Consider the following 22,810-nt stretch of genomic DNA (forward strand, 5'->3'; position numbering starts at 1 on the left):
CTGGTCAATTCTCAAACAACATTTGGGGGACGTGTAAACAGCCCCAGCTGTCCTCTCCATCCCCTCCAAACTGTGAGTGCAAATGCCATTGACAAATGTACCTCACCCGTCTGGTCCAGAGGGGGCCTGTCTATAGCTGTCAATCTCATCATGTTAATTGCATTCGGACAGTCCAGCCCCAGTGTAGGGACGGGCTCCCCCTGGGTTGGTATTTCTAGTAGTGGGGCATGTCACTGGGGGTAGGTGGCCAGCTGATGGAATCTTGTTAACAGACAGACAGATTTGACAGACAGCACTTACTGAGCCTGTGGTGAAATTGACAATGATTGTTTAGCGGGTTTGTGTGATGACATTATCATAACTATGCTACTCGTCCAGGACATTTGCTTTTCACGCTTTGTTAGATCATGTGTGCAACGTATATGGCTGTAGGATTAGACTGACATTCAGTCCCAGAAATAAATTTATTAATAAATTATTTGAAAATATATGTTAAAAATCAATAAAAATCAGGAGGCAAGTACAATTCATTTTTCTCAGAGCCCAGGCAATCTAGACTTGCCAAATCATTCCAGACTTGAGCTGTACTCCCTTTTAATATATTCTCAATGCTATGGCTGCAGGCTGTACTGAGTTATACATCAGAATTGCCGGGAGACACAAAGTTAAGAATACACTTGAAACGGCCTCGGAAACGCTGCAAATTTGAGGTCCACAGCATAACTATAAACGTTTTAAATACACCACCGTCGAATATTATTTAGTGTATCTTTAGCCACCATTAAACATGATAACTATAAACGTTTTAAATACACCACCGTCGAATATTATTTAGTGTATCTTTAGCCACCATTAAACATGCATATCCGTTTAAAAGCAGGCACTTTTGTAGAACAATGTGGGTTAGAAGCAAAATCATGAATTTGGAGCGTAATGAAATTTTAATGTTTAATATAATAATAGTGCCTATTTATAGTGCGCACAAATCCACGCTCGTAGCATGCTCATGGCGCTAAGGGTACTCATGAATAATCATAGATCATGGCATATACCATCATGAAGAATCTTTTGAACCCGATAGATCCAAACCATGGAGCGAACTTCCCATCGAAAATACTAGCTCCGACTCGTTACATAGCTGAAAAAGAACGGTCAACCTGAAAACCAATACTTCCTTGCGTTTCGATATAAATTACGGAAGTTGATTCTGCCAGATTATACCTTCCCTACGACTTTTCCGTAGTGATTAAAAGAGTCAGCAAATGCAAAACAAAGTACATCAAGGTCACCACACATTCTGGACCAACTCTGTATGTGTCTGTGTCTGAGTTTAAGACATAAGTGTACCCACAACCTAGTCTGTCATACAGACCCTGAAACAAATATATCCAAGAAAGCCCATGCAAGTCTAGAATATGTGACAAGTCTAGATTTCCACAGTGTCTGAAAATGAAGAAAGTCTCAGCGCTCCTTTTCATTATCAGGGTATGAAACTCCCAAAATGTCAGCCAGACCACAGGGCTGGTTAGATGTAAATTTTGCCAGCCCTGACAAAAAATGTGGTCTAAATGTTAACCCGACCTTCGGGCAGGTGAATTTGAAATCTGGCAGTCCGTGTTGAAAATACCCCGTCCCGGGCGGTCGGGCAGGCAGGTATTTCGAACGCTGTCATTAAAAATATAATATTATTATTTTTATTATGAACTGTGTTTTTCAGTAAAATATGTTCATTTCAGAGACTAATTATTAGCCTACTCACATCCATGCTCTCACCCCTACAGATCAGAGTCGTCACTCCTAACATTCCCAATATTAAAGGCCTGTAATGAAGAAGAATCTATACACTCCATCACAGACATATCCTTAGTCCCTACCCCCAATCGTGGTCCCCACCCTAACCATTTTCAATCAATCCTGTAATGGAGACATTCCCACTTCATCGCCACGGACTTTACCCCTACCTATAATCTCAGTCTCAACCCAAACATTATTGATCAACCCTGAACTTAGGAGGTATACACTTTACTCTTGATATATGTTACAGTTCACGCCCTAAAGTGTGTATATAAATCACATTTCACATATACAGTTCACAATCCCGAACCGCCACCTTCAAAATTACAGCCTCAAAAACCGTACCCATAAATCATAATCCCCAACCCCCACATTGCAGATAAACCCTGTATATGTATGTGGTGTACGCCAAGGTTCAGACCTCTCATCCCCACACTTCGGTAAACCTTGAATGTATGAGGCGCACAGCAACACACGTTACACGGCGAATCCCACCCCCAACCCCAACACACACACTTGGTTTGATTGGGCATAAACGTAACATTTGTACCATAAAGAAAAGGAGAAAACATTGTCATACATTTAACGTGCATGACACGTATTTAATAAAACTGTTCAATGTCAGCACCACGAATCTCTCATACATGCCGTTTTCTGAGAGAGAGAGAGAGTGTGCGTGTGCGTTCGTGCGTGCGCGCGCGCGTGTGTGCGTTCTTCGTCAAGTTGTGACATCAAGATGTTTACACAAAATTCAGTATCAGTTATACTAGACTACGCCATGAGCAGGAACTTGATATGAATTTCAACCTGTATTCTCCTACTCCAAGACATTACATCTGCGGCATCTTGTGTCTTCCAGCATGCCCTAACGTTTGGGGCGGTCTCTAAATGTGTACATATTTATCGATTAAAGCCAAGAAGATCTGAGTTGGAACTGGATCTTCAGCAACCCATGCTTGTAAGAGGCGACTAACGGGTTCGGGTGGTCAGCTTGTCTCGCTGACTTGGTTAACAGGACACACTTGGGACATCGTATCCCAATTGCATAGATCGATGCTCGTAATGTCAATCATAGGATTGTCTGATCCAGACTTAAACAACAAACAAATGCATTAGCAGTATTCATCGTATGGAGTACCCTTTCCACTGCTGAGTGAACAGAGACTCAGATCGTATGACCACATGGTCGTTTAGAGACACCATACATTGTACATGATGTAACTAAGGGTGGGGTGGGACGCTCCCAAAGCAATGGTAATCTAGGACTGTTGACACTCCTAGTCTTTAACATGAACACTATGATCTGTAAGTCCTATATATACTGTAAAATGGACTGGGTTGGACAGACGCAAGACTTTGCATTCAAAATGTATCTTTGGTCTGTTTTTCCCACATAAACTAACATACCGAATTGGACAGTGTATACACATGCCTCTTGCAAAGTGGTAAAATGTAACCAATGATATATTTGACATTATAGTTTTTCAGAAAACTAAACTTATGGTACTTTGAGGGGTCGAGTCTCATCGATTTCGAACCCACACTCACAGAGCGAGACATCTTATCGACAGCACCAGAGGCAAATTAGACAAGTTGCCAGGTGGATTTAAACATTAGAAAAATGTCTGCTTCTAGGATTACACATCTCATTTCCATTTGCTATATTATAATGTTGGGCGTTTGGGTTTCAAAACCTGTTTAGTGCTTGGGGAGATTGATGGTTTAGGTGTTTCATCCGTGTCACGGACGGTAAATGTATGGCCATGTTTTTCTCATTTTCAACAAATGTACAAATTTTCCGTTATGCTCAATCAAACCAAATTAAACGGACATATAAACCTTGCCATTAATTTGACGAAATGTCTGATTCGACCTTCTTTTTTCCATTAAACTGTCTTCAAATTCCACTCAACTAAACTTTAACAGCAACATAACAAAAGCGTTTTACGGCCATTCATTTTGTTACTGTGCGTAATTCCTTCATCACAATAAATTCCTTCATCGTCCAGTGGACCGACATAACAGTGCCACCTACGGAAACCGATCTCAAGGACATTCGGTTAGTTTCTATGACTACTCTTCACGCCTAGAACATTTTCTTCATGGAGGAAACTGTCCCCCACAAAGTAATTTCACAGTATGTCTGACCTATTCTTCTTTAACAGTAATGGTAGACGAGGTGGAACAAACATCCGTGACAATCGTGACCTTGACCATTGTCTATTGTGACGTAACGTGACCCACTGTGTAGCCTAGCGTAACGTCGGATGAAGCTACTGGTCACTTGTGCCCACTTTTGTCCTGACTCACAAATGTTTGCTCGTTGCATAACCCAGATTAGGGGATAATCATTTGTGTTGATTTATCATCAAAGAGATGTAAGACTTGTTTTATTTACAGCTTGAGCTTTCTGAAGTTTTGTTGCTTTTATTTAATTCTCTGAGCGTTAAAAGACTTGGGTTTGACGTATAAAGCGATTAAGCAATTCTGTACAATGCCAAAAGTTTGCAATGTAAGACTGTTACAGCATAATCATGTATGCAAAGTTTGCACGAAACACTTAAGTAGGTGTTCTAGGGGTGGTCAAGAATGTGTAAAGATTGTTAGTCAAATAGACCTTGTATCGAGAATATCATACTGTAAGGATAGAAGATGCGAGCACATTCCTAACATAATGGTATTTACGAAACCAAACGTTATTGTAATAAGCTCTTTATCGTGTATTATTTAAGAAATAATCGTATAAGGCTTACCTTTACTCCACGAAGTAACTTTAAACTGTGTGCATATAATTTTTGAGTGAACATTTATTATAAAGTGCCAAGTATGTTTCTGCCATCGTTGTTTACAGAAGCACCTAAACATGGCGACTTCTTTATTCCGAACTCCAGATTATAATTCTTTGCTCAGGCAGATATACATGTATGGGGTTAAAGTAGTTTCTGTTGGTCAGTTCATTTGCATATTTATCGCATCGCGATACGCAGTTTATCGGGTCTGTTTATCGGGTCTGTCGATAATTTTATCCATTATATGATAAATCAGGATCCGAGGACATTCTATGGACATGGTATACTGTTGATTATACGTTGGTCAGGCTCGGTTTATTGCATGTCATCGTATCTCAGTAGCATGAATCGAAGATCATGAAGTCAGTCACTGAACAGTCTAGTCCAGACTCATCTGTTTACAAACCACTGTCAAATAGTTGGAATATTGCTGAGTGCGGAGTTAAACAAAGAATAAAACATCCTCGATGGTAAAGATTTGCGGCGGCGGCGTAGTTTGACGTTCGTAACGTCAATTGCGGAATTATCTCGTCCAGATAAAAAGTATTTGCATACCGTTGCCAAACAGATAGGATATTGCTGAACAGCAACCAACAACCGAACAGGCGATCCTGACCATCCAATTCTCCAACAGCAAGTATTGCTTGCTGGAGACAAATTATAAATAGGGGTGGGTATTACAGAGCATTTTCATATTGCGATATGTTGCGATGCGAAAGCATCTATTGCGATATGTATTGCAATATATTGCATGAAGTATTTTTAAACAAAGAAACTACATAAGTTACTAAGTTAATGCTTGATTTATATATCAAAACTCAACAAAATCACTATGCTTGATTAAGCTTTAATAACAACTTTTAATCATGATAAAATGTAAATGTAAATAATATTTGACACAATTGAAACAAGGAATTCCGAGTGTTACGAAGTTTTCCGAATGCAAGTCAAAATACCGGTTTTCGATCAGCGTATCGCAATACGTATCGTTTTCATGTCTGGACCGGTAAATACCGGTAAACCGGTTATATTGCGCAGCCCTAATTATAAACCTAATTAAACCTAAGTTATAAATTAAATGATATCATCATATTGTTTTCATGGGGTCTTCCCACTTACCCAACACCTATTGTTTCAGTAGAAGAAATCACTGGGGTGTGATAATCCCCTTTAATCCCTTATTTGGTTCCCTGTGAAATAGTATCCGGGGCCAAATGGGATAAAATGCTACTACGTTTGATTCAATGTTTGTCTGTATTTATTAATTATATATATACAAGTTATCCATTTATACAACTTAATACAACATCAACATCATATCACATATTATACATCAATATTTCACAGCACATCTTTCACACTTAATTACCAGTTAAATGAGATAATGAGTCTCTTGTACATTCGGTGGTTCGGTGCAACATATCTTCTCTTCCTAGGTGGAGGTCTGGCACCGTTTCTTAGCTGAAGAACACATGCCTCCACCCAGCCTTGTTCCTTCTTTAAAAAGCCAATGGCCTTAATGTCGGGGTGGAAAAAACAGTCCTTCGTCTGGTCTTGATACTGAGTCCCTAGTGTGGTGATCTACCTTCAGTTGGTGACAATCTGTAGCCTGTTTTTATATTGTATTGTCCAAATAGTGCTATTAGTTTTAACTTTCCACACTAGATTTAATTGTAATTGTGATATTCTAGTTGTTTTACTGTCCTTTGACGACAGGGTTATATAATATACACATATTCCATTTCAATATCAAACATGTTCTCGTCACGATATGGCCGAAATATTGCCGATGTGACGTTAAATATTAACTCACTCACTCACTCTTGATACTGAACTTACAGCCCCTGTAGACCAAGTACTGACCGCCGTGTCCATTGGGAATGAAACAAGTGTTTACGTGAAAGTTTGCCATACTGCAATGGAGAAACAAGGAAATCTCCATACTTTATAATACTTGTCGTTGGCATAGTTCACTTAATTAAAATTCAATTTGTAGCAAATGATATGAATATGGTTCATATAGTTTATCTTGTGAAATATGTTCACCGGTGGTCATGAGGTTGCCCTGATCGGCCCTGATTGGAGTGCTGGGTGAACTTATGTCACAACCATAGCAGGGGTAACAAATTCACCCTGCACAATCACTGACCCGTAACTGTTAATCTCTTTTAATCCCCCCAGCAAGTTGGGTAAGTGGGAATGAGCCGTTTTCATAGACCCAGAACATCCCTCTGTGCAATGCATATTCTTTAGTAAGTCCTCCTTTCTCGAGGACAAGATATAAAAAGTCGGGGCATGGGTGGCTCAATAGACAGTTAACCCCCTTTAGCACATCAGATACCTATGATCGTGGGTTCGAATCCCGGTTCGTCCGATTATGTATCTAGGTCTGTCAACACCATACCAGTGCTTGTGGGTTTCACCTGAACGGCAATCATCTCTTACACTAAACTCACACACCATGATTTAACAGGAGCACTGTACAAAACAGCCCCAAACCCAACTCACTCACTGACGTTAGAAAGTCCGGATGTCCCAGAGATATCCCTCCCTTGAGGTGTACTTTTACTCGAACTTGCAACCCCCGCATCTGGAGCCTCGTGAACTGACAAGCTCTGAAAAATCTCTTTTTCAAGCACAGAGACGCAGAAGAAATATTTTACCTCCGCTTCCTAAGGTTAAATGCCCTTGAAACTTACATAAAGACCGGTTCTAATGTGTTGTTCAGTTTACAATGCCAAGTAGCAGTTTAACATGGGTACCACACTCGGTTTACAAAAGAATATTCCAGCAAAATCCCCCTCAGTTTGACTGAGGATATGGAACAATGAAATAAGGAAACCGGGGCGAACACTAATGATCATCAGGTTTGACTTCAAAGCTATGTAGTATTTGTCAAATCTTTACCTTCACGAGTAAGTGATTTTACGCCGCTTTCAGAAATATTCCAGCAACACCACAGCAGGAGACGCCAGAGATGGACTTCACACATTGTACATATATGGCGCATCGAACCCGAGCAATCGGCGAACGTCTTAACCACTGGGCTACCCCACTGCCAAATAACGATGGGAACAGCGTTGAGAAACCCCCTTCATTTGCTCACTCTGATTCAAGAGTGATTCAGTTTACTGTAGGCCTATGTTACAGCTGAGGTGGAATTAGGTTTAACTATCAGTTCAACATTTATTCACTTACAGGGTTTTCGGAGAAGGTGGGGTGGACATAAATCATAAAGTCCAAAGGTTAGGGGTAAACGCTCTTCAGGGATAGTGTTTACAAATTTACAAACGTGATGAAACGTAACGGTATTTAATTAATTATAAGTCACTAGAGTGACGTCGCGTTTGAAGGTACTTTGGAAACATTACTTGCAGCATAATTTGTGTGTTAAAATCGCCGCAAATGAAGTTCCGTCATAACAATGGTGGTTGTCAAATCCTTGGCATCATCGGTGGAAGTGACTTCCGATGTATGCAGACTATCAGATTATCCGAGCACTTTTGTTGGTTGGTGTAATGTCAGTGACTAAACGCATTATTGAGAATGAATATAGTGTGAGAAAAGGCAGATATCAGCTGATATTTATAAAACTTTTCATGTTGTTAATATGCCTTTTTAGAAATCAGACATGCATAGGTGCTTTCCATAACGGTTCTGTGTTCATGGGGTCAAAGAGACGTGGCAACTTCCACTCATGCCGATATGGTAAAGGGAGACAACTTCCACGGTATTAAAGTTATCTCCCTTAGATTGGGATGCAAAGCACTCTGAGCTCATCTGGGACAAGCTGCAGTAAAATCTACTAATATGGCTCCCTTTGTTACTCTGGCATAACACTGTCGTGCGAGTGTGCTGGTTTGGTCAAGCATGCTTATGATTCCTGAAATGACAATAAGGAAACCCCTGCCATGAGACAGCAAAGTTCTCACATATCAGTAAATAGAGTAATCCTTTGTGGTATGTACCACTAAAAAAAAGAGTCTTTGTCCCAAGCTGCCATAAAATCTTTACCTGCCACAGCCTTTGGTACATGGGAGTAAAGAAGCTGATGGCGACACTCTTTTGCCATGAACATGGCCAACATCTTGTCTCTTTCCCTTGTGTGATTCAAGAGTTGATTTGTGGTTTTACCTGTCACATCAACGTCATGAGTAACCTTACAGGCTCTCAGAGTAGGATGGCATGCAGTCAATCCAGTCACCAAGTCTGTTAGTGAACCTAACAAGAGTAGTGGAATATGTAGTTTACTGAGAAAGTGAAATACCATATATAACATAGGTTAAATCTCACTATCAGAACCATTTTATCACCTCTCATGACCAGCACTGGCTTTCACAACTAAAACTCCACATGTGATTACAAACATAGGTTTGAAGTGTCAAGACTGTATTTTATACAGTAACCTATAGTGAATAATGTCATTGAATTAGAACCATATAGCTGGAACATTGCTGGGTGGGTAAAACTAAATTCACTCACTCATTGAATTTAAAGCCCATCTCTGTCACTCATTGGATTGAACAGTGATTCAGTTTAGCTATGTTTCAGGTGAGGTAAAATGGGGAATAAGGTAATGTTTAAGATTGTTGCAGCGTTATTCATGTGTGATTGCCTATACTACTCTGGAATCACACAGCTTTTATAGTGAAAGCACACTGAGAAACCATGCAGTAGTTTAACAATTCCCCACTCAAACACCTTATACTGACTCACAGCCAACCATTCCATGTTTTACTGTCAGTTGGTGTCATGTTGCTCTACTAACTAGAGTTTGAAATCCAATTCTAGGCAATTACTGACGGACTGAGTTTAATTTTACGACCGCTTTTAGCAATATTCCAGCAATATTACGGTCGGGAGACACCAGAAATGGGTTTCACACATTATGCCCATGTGGGGATTCGAACCCGGGTCTTCGGCGTGACGAGCCAACGCTTTAACCACTAGGCTACCCCACCGCCCCTCTAGGCAATTAAGGCTGCCATATAGCTGGAATATTGCTGAGTGCGGTGTAAAACTAAACCCACAATCTAGGCAATTAAGGCATAATAGTCTAACACAATGCAATTCAGCGTCCATGGTTATCTCCCTTGGATAGGTCAGAAACCTATGATGGGTTAGAAACCCAGTTTGCCCCAGTCATGTAGGTTTCTCAGCAACATATCCATGCTAATGGTTTTCACCATGTGCTAATTGTCCAAGACTTGCATCACTTCTGACTTTCCTCCCTCATTAAACTGATGCCCCATTATGAAACTTAAAGTTGGTATTAAACCCAACTCACTCACTCACTTTAACCTTACAGCAATGTTGTATAGTGTCAAGATACATCTTGAAGCATCCTTGGGCATGGTGGGGTAACCTAGTGGTTAAAATGTTTGCTCATCAATCTGGAAACCTGGTTCGATTCCCCACACGGGTTCAATGTGTGAGGCCCATTTCTGGTGTCTGTCACTCACTCACTCGCTCACTCAGACATGCTCACCTAAAGTGTTTGCTCATCAAGCTAAAGACTGGGTTCGATAACCCAAATGGGTGCAATGTGTGAGGTCCATTTGTGGTCTCTCATTCACTCACTCACTCAATCAGGCATGCTCACCTGGTAATATATTCCAAGCATCAAACTGCAGCAAATATTCATAAAGGCATGAAAGGGTTTGTATTTTTTTAATTTTAGCCCTTCCACGTTGCTTCTGGTCTACATTTACATACAGTCATGTGATCAATATGGTTTCCATGGCAACGTGTCTGGTACTACTAAAACTTGAAAATATGGACGACAATTGGTGAGAAATCGCCATCTTTATCATATATTCAGTGATGTGCCCACAATCTTCACTGAGGTAGAACAACAAATAAATAACAGAGTTCAACTTACGCATCTAGATAAGCAGATCCTCCACCAACAAGTTCAAATCTAGTTAAACACTTGATCATGTTGGCCACTGACTACAAACAGAACACCAGACAATGCCAGTATCACGATGGCAGTGTGTTAAACAATACACACTTTAAATATTACGAATATTTCTAGTTAAATCAAGTCAGTTATTAAACATGTGATCCAACTTTAACTTAACCCGTTCAGGTCAAATTGTTGTGTTTTATCAATCATTTGAGTCATTTCAAAGTGGTCAAACACAACTCAATTTAGCACAATGAAATGGCATATCAGTTCACAGATGGTTAATTATCTGGAAGGAAAGGAAAAAATATTCAAGGAACACATTAAATGATAATGTTTCAATGAAAATCTTCTTAAATATTATTGATTTAATTTATTTCTAAACATGTTCAAAGGATTATCAAGATATTGTTCATTCTCAAATTTGAACTTGTCGGTGACGAGATGAAAATGCCAAGTTTGCATACAATACTCAAAGTGGCTATATGTCTGCCTATTGTACAGTGGATCGAAAGTTCAGTGGACATCAGCGAGGAAATTGTACTGACCAATATATTCTGAGAAAATCTACAAATGAGATGACAACAAAAGCAGCAAATTAAGTCACTGCTGTGGAAAATATACATGTTATGGTATCAATATACATGACATTTTCTTTACAAATATAATACAGAAAAACAACTTATTAAAATGAGACTTGATAGAGTTATCTCCCCTTCCCGTGTCATGTATATTTTTTAGTGTACCAGTCGGTGATAATGAATACTTCATCATCATTTTCATTTTGTAATTTACCCTAATTAATTCTTTTCATGAAGATTTTATACTGGAGAGATTTAAATGCATCAAAGGGAGATAACTCTTCAGCAAGCTCAAAAAGTTACACATATATCTCTTGAAATAGTTTCCCATTATAGTGATAATGCTGGTATCTCCTACTGACGTGGGGATTATAGCAAGGGACAAACAATAATCACACAATAGTACATTCAAATGTGAGCAGCTTTATTCTAAAACTTTCTGGGATGACTTGACTTGTCTCAGGCAAAGACTTTTGACATTGTTGGGTTTTCTTTTCTAAAATTTCACTTTCAGTTTTTAAATTGTCTCCTTTTCAGTCAGAAGTTTCAAATTTGGGTCTAAGAGTTGAAATATATTTACTTTTGAAAAAGATAATTCGATGATATGTAAAAATAGCCTGAGAACAAGAACTGGTTTAATGCATGACTGTAGTTAATCTAGTGTATATTTTTATGAAAGATGTTGCATTTATTACTAACAGGCAATTGAAATATTCAACGATATTTATGCTGTCATGTTTCAAGAAGTTTGTAGTCAATAATTTAGATAATTCATGGATTTTATACAAAATACTTAAATTAATGTTAGCAGTATCGAATTAAAACAACAATAACAATTTACTATCATTAAAAAATTAACAACAGAAAATTGGCAGACACAACAGCAGGTGACTACAAAACTTCACATTGAGAAAATTATACATTGTGATGTTATTTCCGTTTCAATGAAGTCCTAGCTTAGTGGCGATGATGGTGAAAAACAGATAACACGGAGTCGGAGACAATACTTGATATGTACTTCTGACCTGAATTCTTCACATAATCAAGAAACCTTGTCAATATTTAAATTTTGAAAACATAATCAGAAACGGTGGCTTGAGATATTAAAATATTTTAAATAAACAAAAAATCTTTGCCATCCAAAACAGACACCCATCTATTTGAATTATAATTTTGAGATGAGAATCAATATTTGTATAAATTTGAGATCACATTTCAACAAACATCTTATTATACTATCAAGCACCACTGATTATCTTTAAGACATTAAAAATATTAATTTGTATTGGCAAATAAATTAATTTTCGCTGGCAGTGGAAGAGGTGACATTAAATCTCATTGGAGCATATATCCCAACTGTTATCTTACGCGTAGAAAATACTTTAAAATTGTCTTGTTTCAGAAATAGAATTATACGCTGTTTAGTAATTATCAAAATAAAGGACATGACAAATTACTGGTATGACAAATGATAACTTGTTATTGTGAACATCTGAAATTTTAGATCTAAATACAAGATATTTGAAACACGATTGCAACAAAACATTCTATATATTTCGAAAACACTGATTAAAAAACCTTTATGAAAACACTTATGTTATTATTGGTGTGATATATTATTTGAATTGAATAAAACCTACTTTGAAAGATGTCTACAGGGAAATGCCATTTCTACATTGTCAACGGAGGGAGGCATGCCGTCACAATTATAGGATGGGGCTACATATTGGTTGCCATAGTGACGGGGGTTATAAATAGCTAAATATGTAAATGACTCAAGTTTTATGAAAAGAAAACAACTTTATCACAATCAGACCATTAAAGTTTAATATAAAACAATTCTAAGTAATTTGGTACATGAAGCATCTCCAGATATCTGAATGCAGCCTCAAGGGTATTGATTGTCCTCAAATGGTTGCCAACGATCATGTGACCTAGTCACGTGACTCTGCGTCATAAAATTGTTCGGACACACCATCACACATATCCATGATTTGAGGATGAACAAGTCACAAAAACATCCTGACGAAGATTTACATCACGTTAAGAAAATAAACGTACACCGTTTTCAGATGCTTCTTGTCAGGTGTTGGATCAGACAGAAGCACTTTGTACAAGGTAGACAACTCTTCCTGGCAGATATTGCTGTCCATTTATAACCACATCTTGGTTTTATCCTGTGAACTTTTTCCCTTCACAACCTTTCTTTGGTTAAAGCATGTATATCGTCCAATCAGAAACATCTAACAAAGTTTCTGACCAATCACCTTCAAGCAGGCTGGTCAATGCTTTTCTCGAGTACATCAAACATCAAAATGTGGCACTTGAGTTTCTTTCAGCACTTCTTGCAGCGACATCGGCGGATGACAGGAAGCTCGTAGATATATGTCGAGCCGTCAGGACAGAATAGTCGAACTTTCCGCGTCTTGATCTTTTTCGGTTTACAGCAAGAGTTGTCTCCACAATGGCCCTCACAGCGACGGTACTTTATCTTGGCTCGGGACTTACACTTGGTCTTAGGGTCGATGTAGATGTCACGGAAAACAATCTCAGTGCAAGAAGGTTCTGTAACAGTAAGGAGTGTATGATGAGGAAAACTGTTCTGTTACTTAGGACTGACTATCATCTATGATTAAATGGGTTTTTTTCTGCACTAGTGCAATGATTAACTTTGTTATACATCCACAACCAGTAATGTAATTGTCTGATGGAGTAACAATTTGGTAAGATGTCACCATTGCAGCCTTGTTAATCCAGATGTTACAACTGCCAGAGAAACCATTCATAGTGAAACCATCCCAGTGAAACCATTAATAGGGAAACCATCCCAGTGAAACCATTAATAGGGAAACCATCCCAGTGAAACCCTCCATTTTGAAAACATTGCAGAGAAACCCTTCACAGTGAAACCATCCCAGTGAAACCATTAATAGGGAAACCATCCCAGTGAAACCTTTAAAAGGGAAACCATCCCAGTGAAACCATTAATAGGGAAACCATCCCAGTGAAACCTTTAATAGGGAAACCATCCCAGTGAAACCATCATAGGGAAACCATCCCAGTGAAACCAATAGGGAAACCATCCCAGTGAAACCATTAATAGGGAAACCATCCCCCAGTGAAACCATCCCTTTAAACCATTAATAGGGAAACCATCCCAGTGAAACCATTAATAGGGAAACCATCCCAGTGAAACCATTAATAGGGAAACCATCCCAGTGAAACCATTAATAGGGAAACCATCCCAGTGAAACCTTTAATAGGGAAACCATCCCAGTGAAACCCTTCATTTTGAAAACATCCCAGAGAAACCCTTCATAGTGAAACCATCCAAGTGATATCCTTTCCAATAGTGAAACCCTTCATTTTGAAAACATCCCAGAGAAGCCCATAGTGAAATCATTTTAGTGAAACCATTCATCCCAGAGAAACCCTTCTAGTGAAACCATCCAAGCGAAACCATTCATAGTGAAACCATTAATAGGGAAACCATCCCAGTGAAACCCTTCATTTTGAAAAAATCCCAGGGAAACCATTCATAGAGAAACCATCCAAACCATTTCCAGTGAAACGGTGCAGGTCAGCAAATTTCCAGATTAACACAATATGTAATGGTACTCTGCATGTTTTCTGAGATAATTGAACTCAAGTCCAGGTTTCCTGATGGATAGAATCTCTGTTAAATGGTTGCACTGTTTTCACATATAACATTATGAGCATGCACCTGTCCTAAGTATTATCTACTTGATGCTGTGCCACAGCTTCCTCTTGTCATCAATACTATTTTGCACAAATAAGAAACATGGCTCTGTACTATACCTGAGTTATCAAGAAATAAATGTCACCATGCTTCAACTGGATGGTAATTCTGTGAAGAGTTCTAAAATATTCATACTTCGGATCATCTATACAAAATTTCAGTTCCATAGATTTTGTAGTTTCAGAGCTGACAAAACAAATGAAGTAACGTTGCAACAGGGAAGTTTGAATGTCAAAGGTCAAAGCTCAGTAAAACTAGGTACCAAGCTCATGACATTTAAAAAATTAGACTTCACTTTCAGTCATATTATGTTACTCTGCTTACTACTTACATAAAAAATTCTGACGATACACAAAGGAAAGTGTTTATAATGGGCAATGTTTTCAATATGGCTGCCATGGTGTTCATCTTTAAAACTGGACCAGAATTTTTCAGCACCTTTTAGATGCAGCAAAGCTATTGCCATTATACATAAGTTCAGCTCAATAGGGGCGGTGGGGTAGCCTAATGGTTAAAGCGTTGGCTCGTCACGCCGAAGACCTGTGTTTGAATCCCCACATGGGTACAATGTGTGAAGCCCATTTCTGGTTTCCCCCGCCGTGATATTGCTGGAATATTGCTATAAGCGGCGTAAAACCAAACTCAGTCAGCTCAATAGACCTTTTAGTTCAAAGCAGATGACAGAACTGTTAAAGTTAGAAAGCCGCCGTAATATTGCTGGAATATTGCTAAAAGCGGTGTAAAACTAAAATCCCTCACTAAAGTTCAAAACGACAAGGTGGATAAAGAACAAAGCCATGACACAAGCTCTCTACATAAGGTGAGCTACAAAAAGGAGATGGAAGCTCACCTGGTCAAACACAGATTACATACAGTGGCATCGCTATGCTAGTGTGGAACAATGTTCACTCACACACCCAAAACAAGCAAAGGACAGTAGGATAGTCTTGTCTAACACCTGACTGAGGTAGATGTATTTTGAATCATGAATGAACACATCACAACAGACGTTCCCCATCAAGGTGAAGGTCACAACATCAATGAACAAATCAGGCCATGATGGATTTCTGTCTCGTCTCAGGCAGTATGGGAAGATGAACTTAACCCTGCTCTCTCTTGACAAATGTTCCTATCAAGACGGACTGTGATGATTGCATATTGTTTTTCAACATTCTGACTTTCAAGTGCATTGTTGAACATGAAGATTTAAAATGACAATGCCAAAAGCTCTCATGACGAATGTCCCTATACAGCTTGACAGTGATGGAGGATATAATCGTTTTCAACATTCTGACTTTGAAGTGCTTTGTTGAAAATGAAGATTATAAATGACAATGCCTAAAAGCTCTCTTGATGAAGGTCACTATACTTGTTTTCGCAGAGCTTGACTGCAATGTAGTATACAATTGTTTTTCAACATTCTGACTTTAAAGTGCTTTGTTGAAAATGAAGATTATAAATGACTGCCCAAACGAGCCCACAAGTATAGTCACTCACAATAGAGAAGTTGTTATTCATAAAAAAGTTTCATGTTTTGTGATCTTTGGTGGAACATCAAATCGATATAGAAAGAGACAAGCATGCAAGCATGTGCAAGCTTAATAATCAAGTGCAATAAAATAATGACGTGATCTGAATCCAGCAAAATCTTTTTCAACTCATGCCGTCGATCTACAGTGAAAAACATATCGTGATCCGCAGGTGTTGGATAATGATGAACCTACATGCACATACTTGTGTGGCATTGTATGATAAGATGCTACCTGTGTGAACATCTCAGTTACCTTTGTCACAGAATGTGCCCGAGTAGCCCCGCCTGCATTTACACCTGTAGCCTGATTTGTTCTTCCTCGGCTTGCACCTACCACGCTGACACATGTGGTTCTGGCAGGGGTCAAACTGGCACCCTGGGGTCACGCGGTGACGGTGACGCGACGACAGAAGGTCCTGCTGCTTGCGGTTGATGAAGACCTTGCTTAGGCAACCTGCAAAAAAGAGTCCTCATTAAGGCCCTGTATGGAAAATTTGAAAATGTGCAAATTTTTGGAGAATTTATAATGCTTTCTTATAGTTTGTCGATGCTAATGCTGTTGATCACTGGATTGTCTGGTCCAGACTCGATTATTTTCAGACCGCCGCCATATAGCTCGAATATTGCTGACTGCGGCATAAAACTAAACTGACTCACTCACTTATAGTTTGACCTTTTAGATTGTATAGTAATACTGTTATTTTACTTTTATACTTTTACTATATGCCTCTATAGCAAGGTGTGAATTTTGTGCAGTAGTTAACAAAAGTGGCTTGTACAACAAAATGTACTCTGACCATCTTCTGGCTCTGTTTGAACACTTAGAAAGATTTTTCAAAATTCCTCTCTTTCAAAATGTTAAATACTCTTATTACAGACCAGTGCAAACTTTGATAAAATTTACAATTTTGATGCTCTTAAATTTAGTTTTAATTTCTATGATAACTTCTGTTGGTTCATGATTTTCCATGGTTGCAAGTGGCACATCCGATCATCATGGTTGAATATACCTCCCAAATATACCTGTACTCATCTTTGGTTAGGCACCACCAAACCTTTAAGTATCATAAGATTCAAATGGCACTCAAAAGAAACTAGCTCTCAGGTGGTGAATCAGTCTTGAAAAATTATCCAAAGAACAGAACTAGAACACGCTGGATTAAGTACATCCAACATAAAGATATTCCTCCTACAGTAAAACCTTGACCACTTTTGACTGAAATAAGTGTTAGATCATCCTTAATCTTCAAATAACAGTGAATAGGACAGAGGACCATTGAAAGTATTTTTGTTACCTTTGAAACTGGTTCCATCTCTCACGTGCCACTTCTTAAAGGCTCGAGTGTTCACATTGGCTGGCAATCCTCCCAGAAACAGATCGTCCTTGACATTGAGGAAATCCTTTGGGCCCTCATTGATGACTGTTCGGGGGACTCCAGAATTATCAATCTGCATGGTGAAGTTCTTCCGTTTGATGTTCATCTCAAGGACGTGCTGCTTGCCGTCCGCCACACGCTCGTAACTAAACATTGTCGATACAGGATAGTTCCCCACATCGTAACTAACGCGTATGTGTCCGCGGAACACCTCCACGCCCACATGCTGCTCCCTCCCAGCATACATGATGATGCCTTGGTTTGAGTCGGTGATGAAGACGATAGTGATGTTGACTCCTTTTTGGAAGTCTACTGGTGGGAGCTGAATATACGAGTCCTTTTCGTTCAAAGACACACTGGATAATTTCTCACATTTCTTGCCATCAAAACCTGAAACACAACCAACTGCACTAATATCTGCCAAAATTCTCGTTTTCTTATGTCCCATAATGCAATATGACAAATGAAGGATGATTCATTACGGATTGGAATAAAAACAGTTCCTGACAATGGCACCAGACACAAAGCAGAGCAGTTCAGAGTTTCGAAATTGAGAGAAGAGACAGTAAAATGCTTCTTAGCTTGGACAGATCTGCAGAAGTTCATTCTGACACTTAAACATGCAAAGGATTGGAGAGGGACCTTATTCCAACAGGAGTTGTCTCCCTTTGATCTATGAACTTTTCAAATACTTGTCTGGGTTAGTGTGCATCTTTGTGCTGTTCATCTATGTGTGATGAAAGATATAAAACTGTGACTGATACAATTTGTTGTTATTTGTTACAACCTAAACACAATATCGCATTTTGTGATTCTCAAAGACATAAACTCTTAAATGGTATTATACAAAGGGAAGCTGGGGAGACTTAACGTAGGGTCAAGCACGACTATACAGTAAATATACTACACAATATTGAGATATGTAAAGGGGATTGCTATCAACACATATCATGTACAAGGAAGGGTAATTATCTCTGGGAAGACAATGGGCTTGGCAAGGGTCTAGTATTACACATAAGTCTGTTGCTAGGTAACACAGATAATTATGATGAATGGGGTAATTATTATTTAAGATATCTATCTACAGAAGAAAGTTGAAGTTTTAGGGAAAAAGTAAATGAAATTAATCTTTAGCATTATGAAGCGCTAGGCTAAAACAAAGTAAATATATTAATAATGATACGCTTAACGAGCAGGTGTGTGATGGATATTTGACCTTACACTACTGTTAAAATCTATAGTGGAAGCAGGATGATATTTTATGACTGCTTCAACTGAATTGGAAACAATTGAGAATTTATACTGTGTCCACGTAATTTATGTCCAAAATGTTAAACTGACAATTTCAACAATTTTTGTCAAATTGTATTTGACAATTATTGATGGCCTCATGTCAGGTAAAAATTTCTTCATTAATGTGATATAGTATGTCAGTAAAATTTATTAGCACTGAAGCATATGGAAGCTGAGATTTTTGCTCAGGTAGATATTATTTTTAAATCTCACATATATAAGTCTCACATCAAACCTGCTTGTTAGGCACACCCATCAATATATGTTACATGTCTCAATGAACATTTCTCTCTTAATTATACACCAAGAATGTTTTAAATGCCAAACAATAATTAAATGAAAATAGCCAATCACAAGAGAAATATGGTCTGATTTCAAAAGAGTTATCTCCCTTGAACCTGAAATACCATGAAAATTTTAGGCCTGATTTTCAAATATTGAAAATAACATTTGAACCAGTTACATTTTCTTATTGATTTTTTTGGGTTTTTAAAAATATTTGTTTATTGATTATATCGAGACATGAAACACAGACATTAAGAAAGCAACAAAAGCACTCCTAGTATACCTGGTGCGCATTTACACATATAATCAGCTTGTTGCATGCCATGGGGCTGATAGCAGATGCCGTTGTTTTGACAAGCATGGAACCGGCAGGCGCCGGACGCTTGTTGTCGTAGTAACGGTAATGCGAGGACAGGTGCAATCTCGCAATGTTTGCCGGAGTAGCCACGATCACACATGCAAGAGTAAGTGTTTAAGCCGTCCAAACACGTGGCACTGTTCTGGCAGGTGTGGGACTTACAATCGTCAACATTCTCCGAGCAGTTCTTGCCTTGGTATCCTGGGGTACATTCACACCTATTGGGAAAATAATTTGTTATGTTTCTCATGATAAATGAAAGAAAGGATGCACTCGAAATCTGGAGGTCATCAAATAATTACAAACGTCATCAGAATGCTACTTACCTGAAACTAGTTGCCCAAACACAGCACACCTTAGGTCCAATACACAAACATAAGACCCACATCAGGTACATCACCATCATGTCTTGTTTATTTCACATTTAGCCTCCATTAGCCGCCTCTTACGACAAGCATGGATTACTGAAGACCAATTCTAACGCGGAACTTCATGGAACTATCAAACATATTAACACTAGTTGATTATAGCATAAACCTGTGGGACCCTTATAACTATTACCGTATATTACTGTAATACATCTTTCGTACCTACCGTGATAGCACCAATTTCACATTAATACCTATAGATAAGCCAACCCCCTTCTACTGGCTGCTTTTTTTGGTCTTCAAAATTCGGCTTACCTATGGTAATATATGGTATTCACAAGAAACATTACTATATAGCCACAGAGCATGAAAGTGTTCTACATCTGGGACTTCATTTGTTCATGACATCAATTTACATGAAAACGTACAACATTATTGATGACTGCAGGCTGATTGCAATTAGCAATGTTTCCATGTAAATCCTTACACCAATAAAAGCTGGAATGACGACACCATTAATGAGAGGAAATCCTTGGTCATCACTTTGGCTTGATAGTGGTGGAAGAATCTATATCAAAATGCTGCTAATGCAATGAACTAGAACTTGTTGTCCATTGTAATTGTTCTATTTACTCTGGACTTCAACTTACTCGAAATTCCAGAATGATAATCAAAGATGACATTTCTTCAGAAATTGTTCTCAATTACTTTGACATGTCCATGAAATGACAACAATGTAACTCTACAAACATTACTGTAGAACCAGAGGATGTAACTGTTATGATGAATATTGTGGAGATAGACTGCTTGTTTGTTGATGGGTTCTGTGACACGGCGACGTACCTGTAATCGGAGCCGGTGCTGACACATGTAGCGCCGTTCATGCAGTAGTTAAACCCAGCCTTGCAGAACGGAATCCTTGTCTCACACCTCTTGCCTGAAACACATGACACAAAGCTGAATATATGCAACAAGGGATGAATGAATCTTGTTTTATGCCACGGTGTTCTAGCGATATCACCATTACCCGTACACAGTTGTGAGTGAGCGTTTGAGTTTAGTTCTATGCTGCTTTTAGCAATATTCCAGCAATATCATGGCGGGGGACACGAAACATGGGCTTCACACATTGTACCCGTGTGGGGAATCGAACCAAGATCTTCAGCGTGCAGAGCCAACTAATCAGGGATGTCACAGTCTAGGAGGAGTTGCTCCCCTTGATATATAGGTCCCTGTACATCATCCATACTAATACTGACTGAGTTTGGTTTTTTTACGCCGCTTTAAGCAATATTCCAGCAACATCACGGTGGGGGACACCAGAAATAGGCTTCACACATTGTGCCCATGTGGGGATTCGAACCCGGGTCATCGGCGTGATGAGCCAACGCTTTAACCATTAGGCTACCCCACCGCCCCTCCATACTAATAACTCATCAAGAGGGGGTGGAGTAATTGCAACTTGTGCTATGATTGGTTTTGGGTTTGAATCCCGTATCCTTCCCTATGGGTGTCGCAATACTTGGTTTGTGTGCTCCGTGTTGTAAGTGCTCACGAACTGGTTCATATCTATGAAACTCCATCTCCGTGCAGAACCGCTGTGACATAATGTAAATAGTCCCCCTCCCTACACAATGCCCGACTACGTGATCAAGGCTGGTGTTTTACCCATATATCCTGGTGCACAGTGGCAGGAGTAGGACTGGATCTCATCCACGCAGGTGGCGTTGTTAGTGCAGGAGTGGGTGATACAGTCATCGATGTTGGTCTCGCACCTCTCGCCCTCAAACCCGTCCAGGCAGTGACACCTACAACGTGAGATCGGATACTTAAACAGGTAATCACACAGTAATATCAGAATGTAACATATGTCTATTCATAGCAACAGAATGTCACCTCCAAATCCATCAAAAACATCCTAGAGGAAAGAGAGTACTGCTAAATGCCAGTTACAACTATAATTTAGACATTGGAAACATTTAGTGTGACCACATTACTGATTCTGAATCTACAGTTGTGTTGCAACAAAACACTATAGTATGACGCTTTCATTGTTCCCAACTAGTTATCTAGTACTGTCTGTGTGAAGTTCTGAATACTTACTGAAATCGACCAAACTCCATAACTGTGCACTTGCCGCCATTATTACAGGGATTACCAAAACAGGCGTCAATCTGTTTCTCGCACTGGTAACCATGGTAACCAGCTGAACAATCACATGTAAAGTTCTTGAAGTCTTTAAGGTGACACTTTCCGCCATGAAAACATGGTTTCTTCAGACAAACATTACATTTCTCGGCCACTTGAGGGTCAGGGTCACCTGAAAACAACACGTGATACACCATGTGATAATAAGTCGTAACACATGACTCCTGAGGACTTCCTGATACAATGGGAGGCAATGAAGGTAAATATGACAAATAGTTGATGTGGTTTATACAGTTTTCTTAAGATACGTTTTAATCTGCTGTACAGCCTCAAGTCAGCCCAGACAGAAATGAGTGAGTGAGTGAGTTTAGTTTTATGCCACAATCAGCAATATACCAGCTATATGGTGGTGGTCTGTAAATAATCGAGTCTGGACCAGACAATCAAGTGATCAACAGTGTGAGCATTGATCTGTGCAATTGGGAACCAATGACATGTGTCAACCAAGTCAGCGAGCCTGACCACCCGATCCCGTTAGTCGCCTCTTACGACAAGCATGGGTTACTGAAGAGTCTAACCCGGACCTTCACGGATCTCAGTTTATAAGACCAGACACTCC

General features: G+C 39.1%; 1 protein-coding gene across 1 annotated transcript in view; it reads right to left on the minus strand.

Moving 5' to 3' along the window:
- Window positions 1-12,373: 12,373 nt before the first annotated feature.
- LOC124272636 (protein slit-like) overlaps window positions 12,374-22,810 on the minus strand; it is a 179,828-nt gene continuing 169,391 nt past the window's right edge. The window contains 7 exon segments of the mRNA XM_046707833.1: window positions 12,374-13,637; window positions 16,617-16,817; window positions 17,659-18,129; window positions 19,601-19,893; window positions 20,887-20,980; window positions 21,712-21,851; window positions 22,147-22,363. Coding sequence (XP_046563789.1) covers window positions 13,408-13,637; window positions 16,617-16,817; window positions 17,659-18,129; window positions 19,601-19,893; window positions 20,887-20,980; window positions 21,712-21,851; window positions 22,147-22,363 — 1,646 coding nt within the window. The 3' untranslated portion in view covers window positions 12,374-13,407.

The sequence above is a fragment of the Haliotis rubra genome, unplaced genomic scaffold, assembly GCF_003918875.1.
Source record: "Haliotis rubra isolate DU_JTF1 unplaced genomic scaffold, ASM391887v1 Scf171, whole genome shotgun sequence".
NCBI lineage: Eukaryota > Metazoa > Mollusca > Gastropoda > Lepetellida > Haliotidae > Haliotis > Haliotis rubra.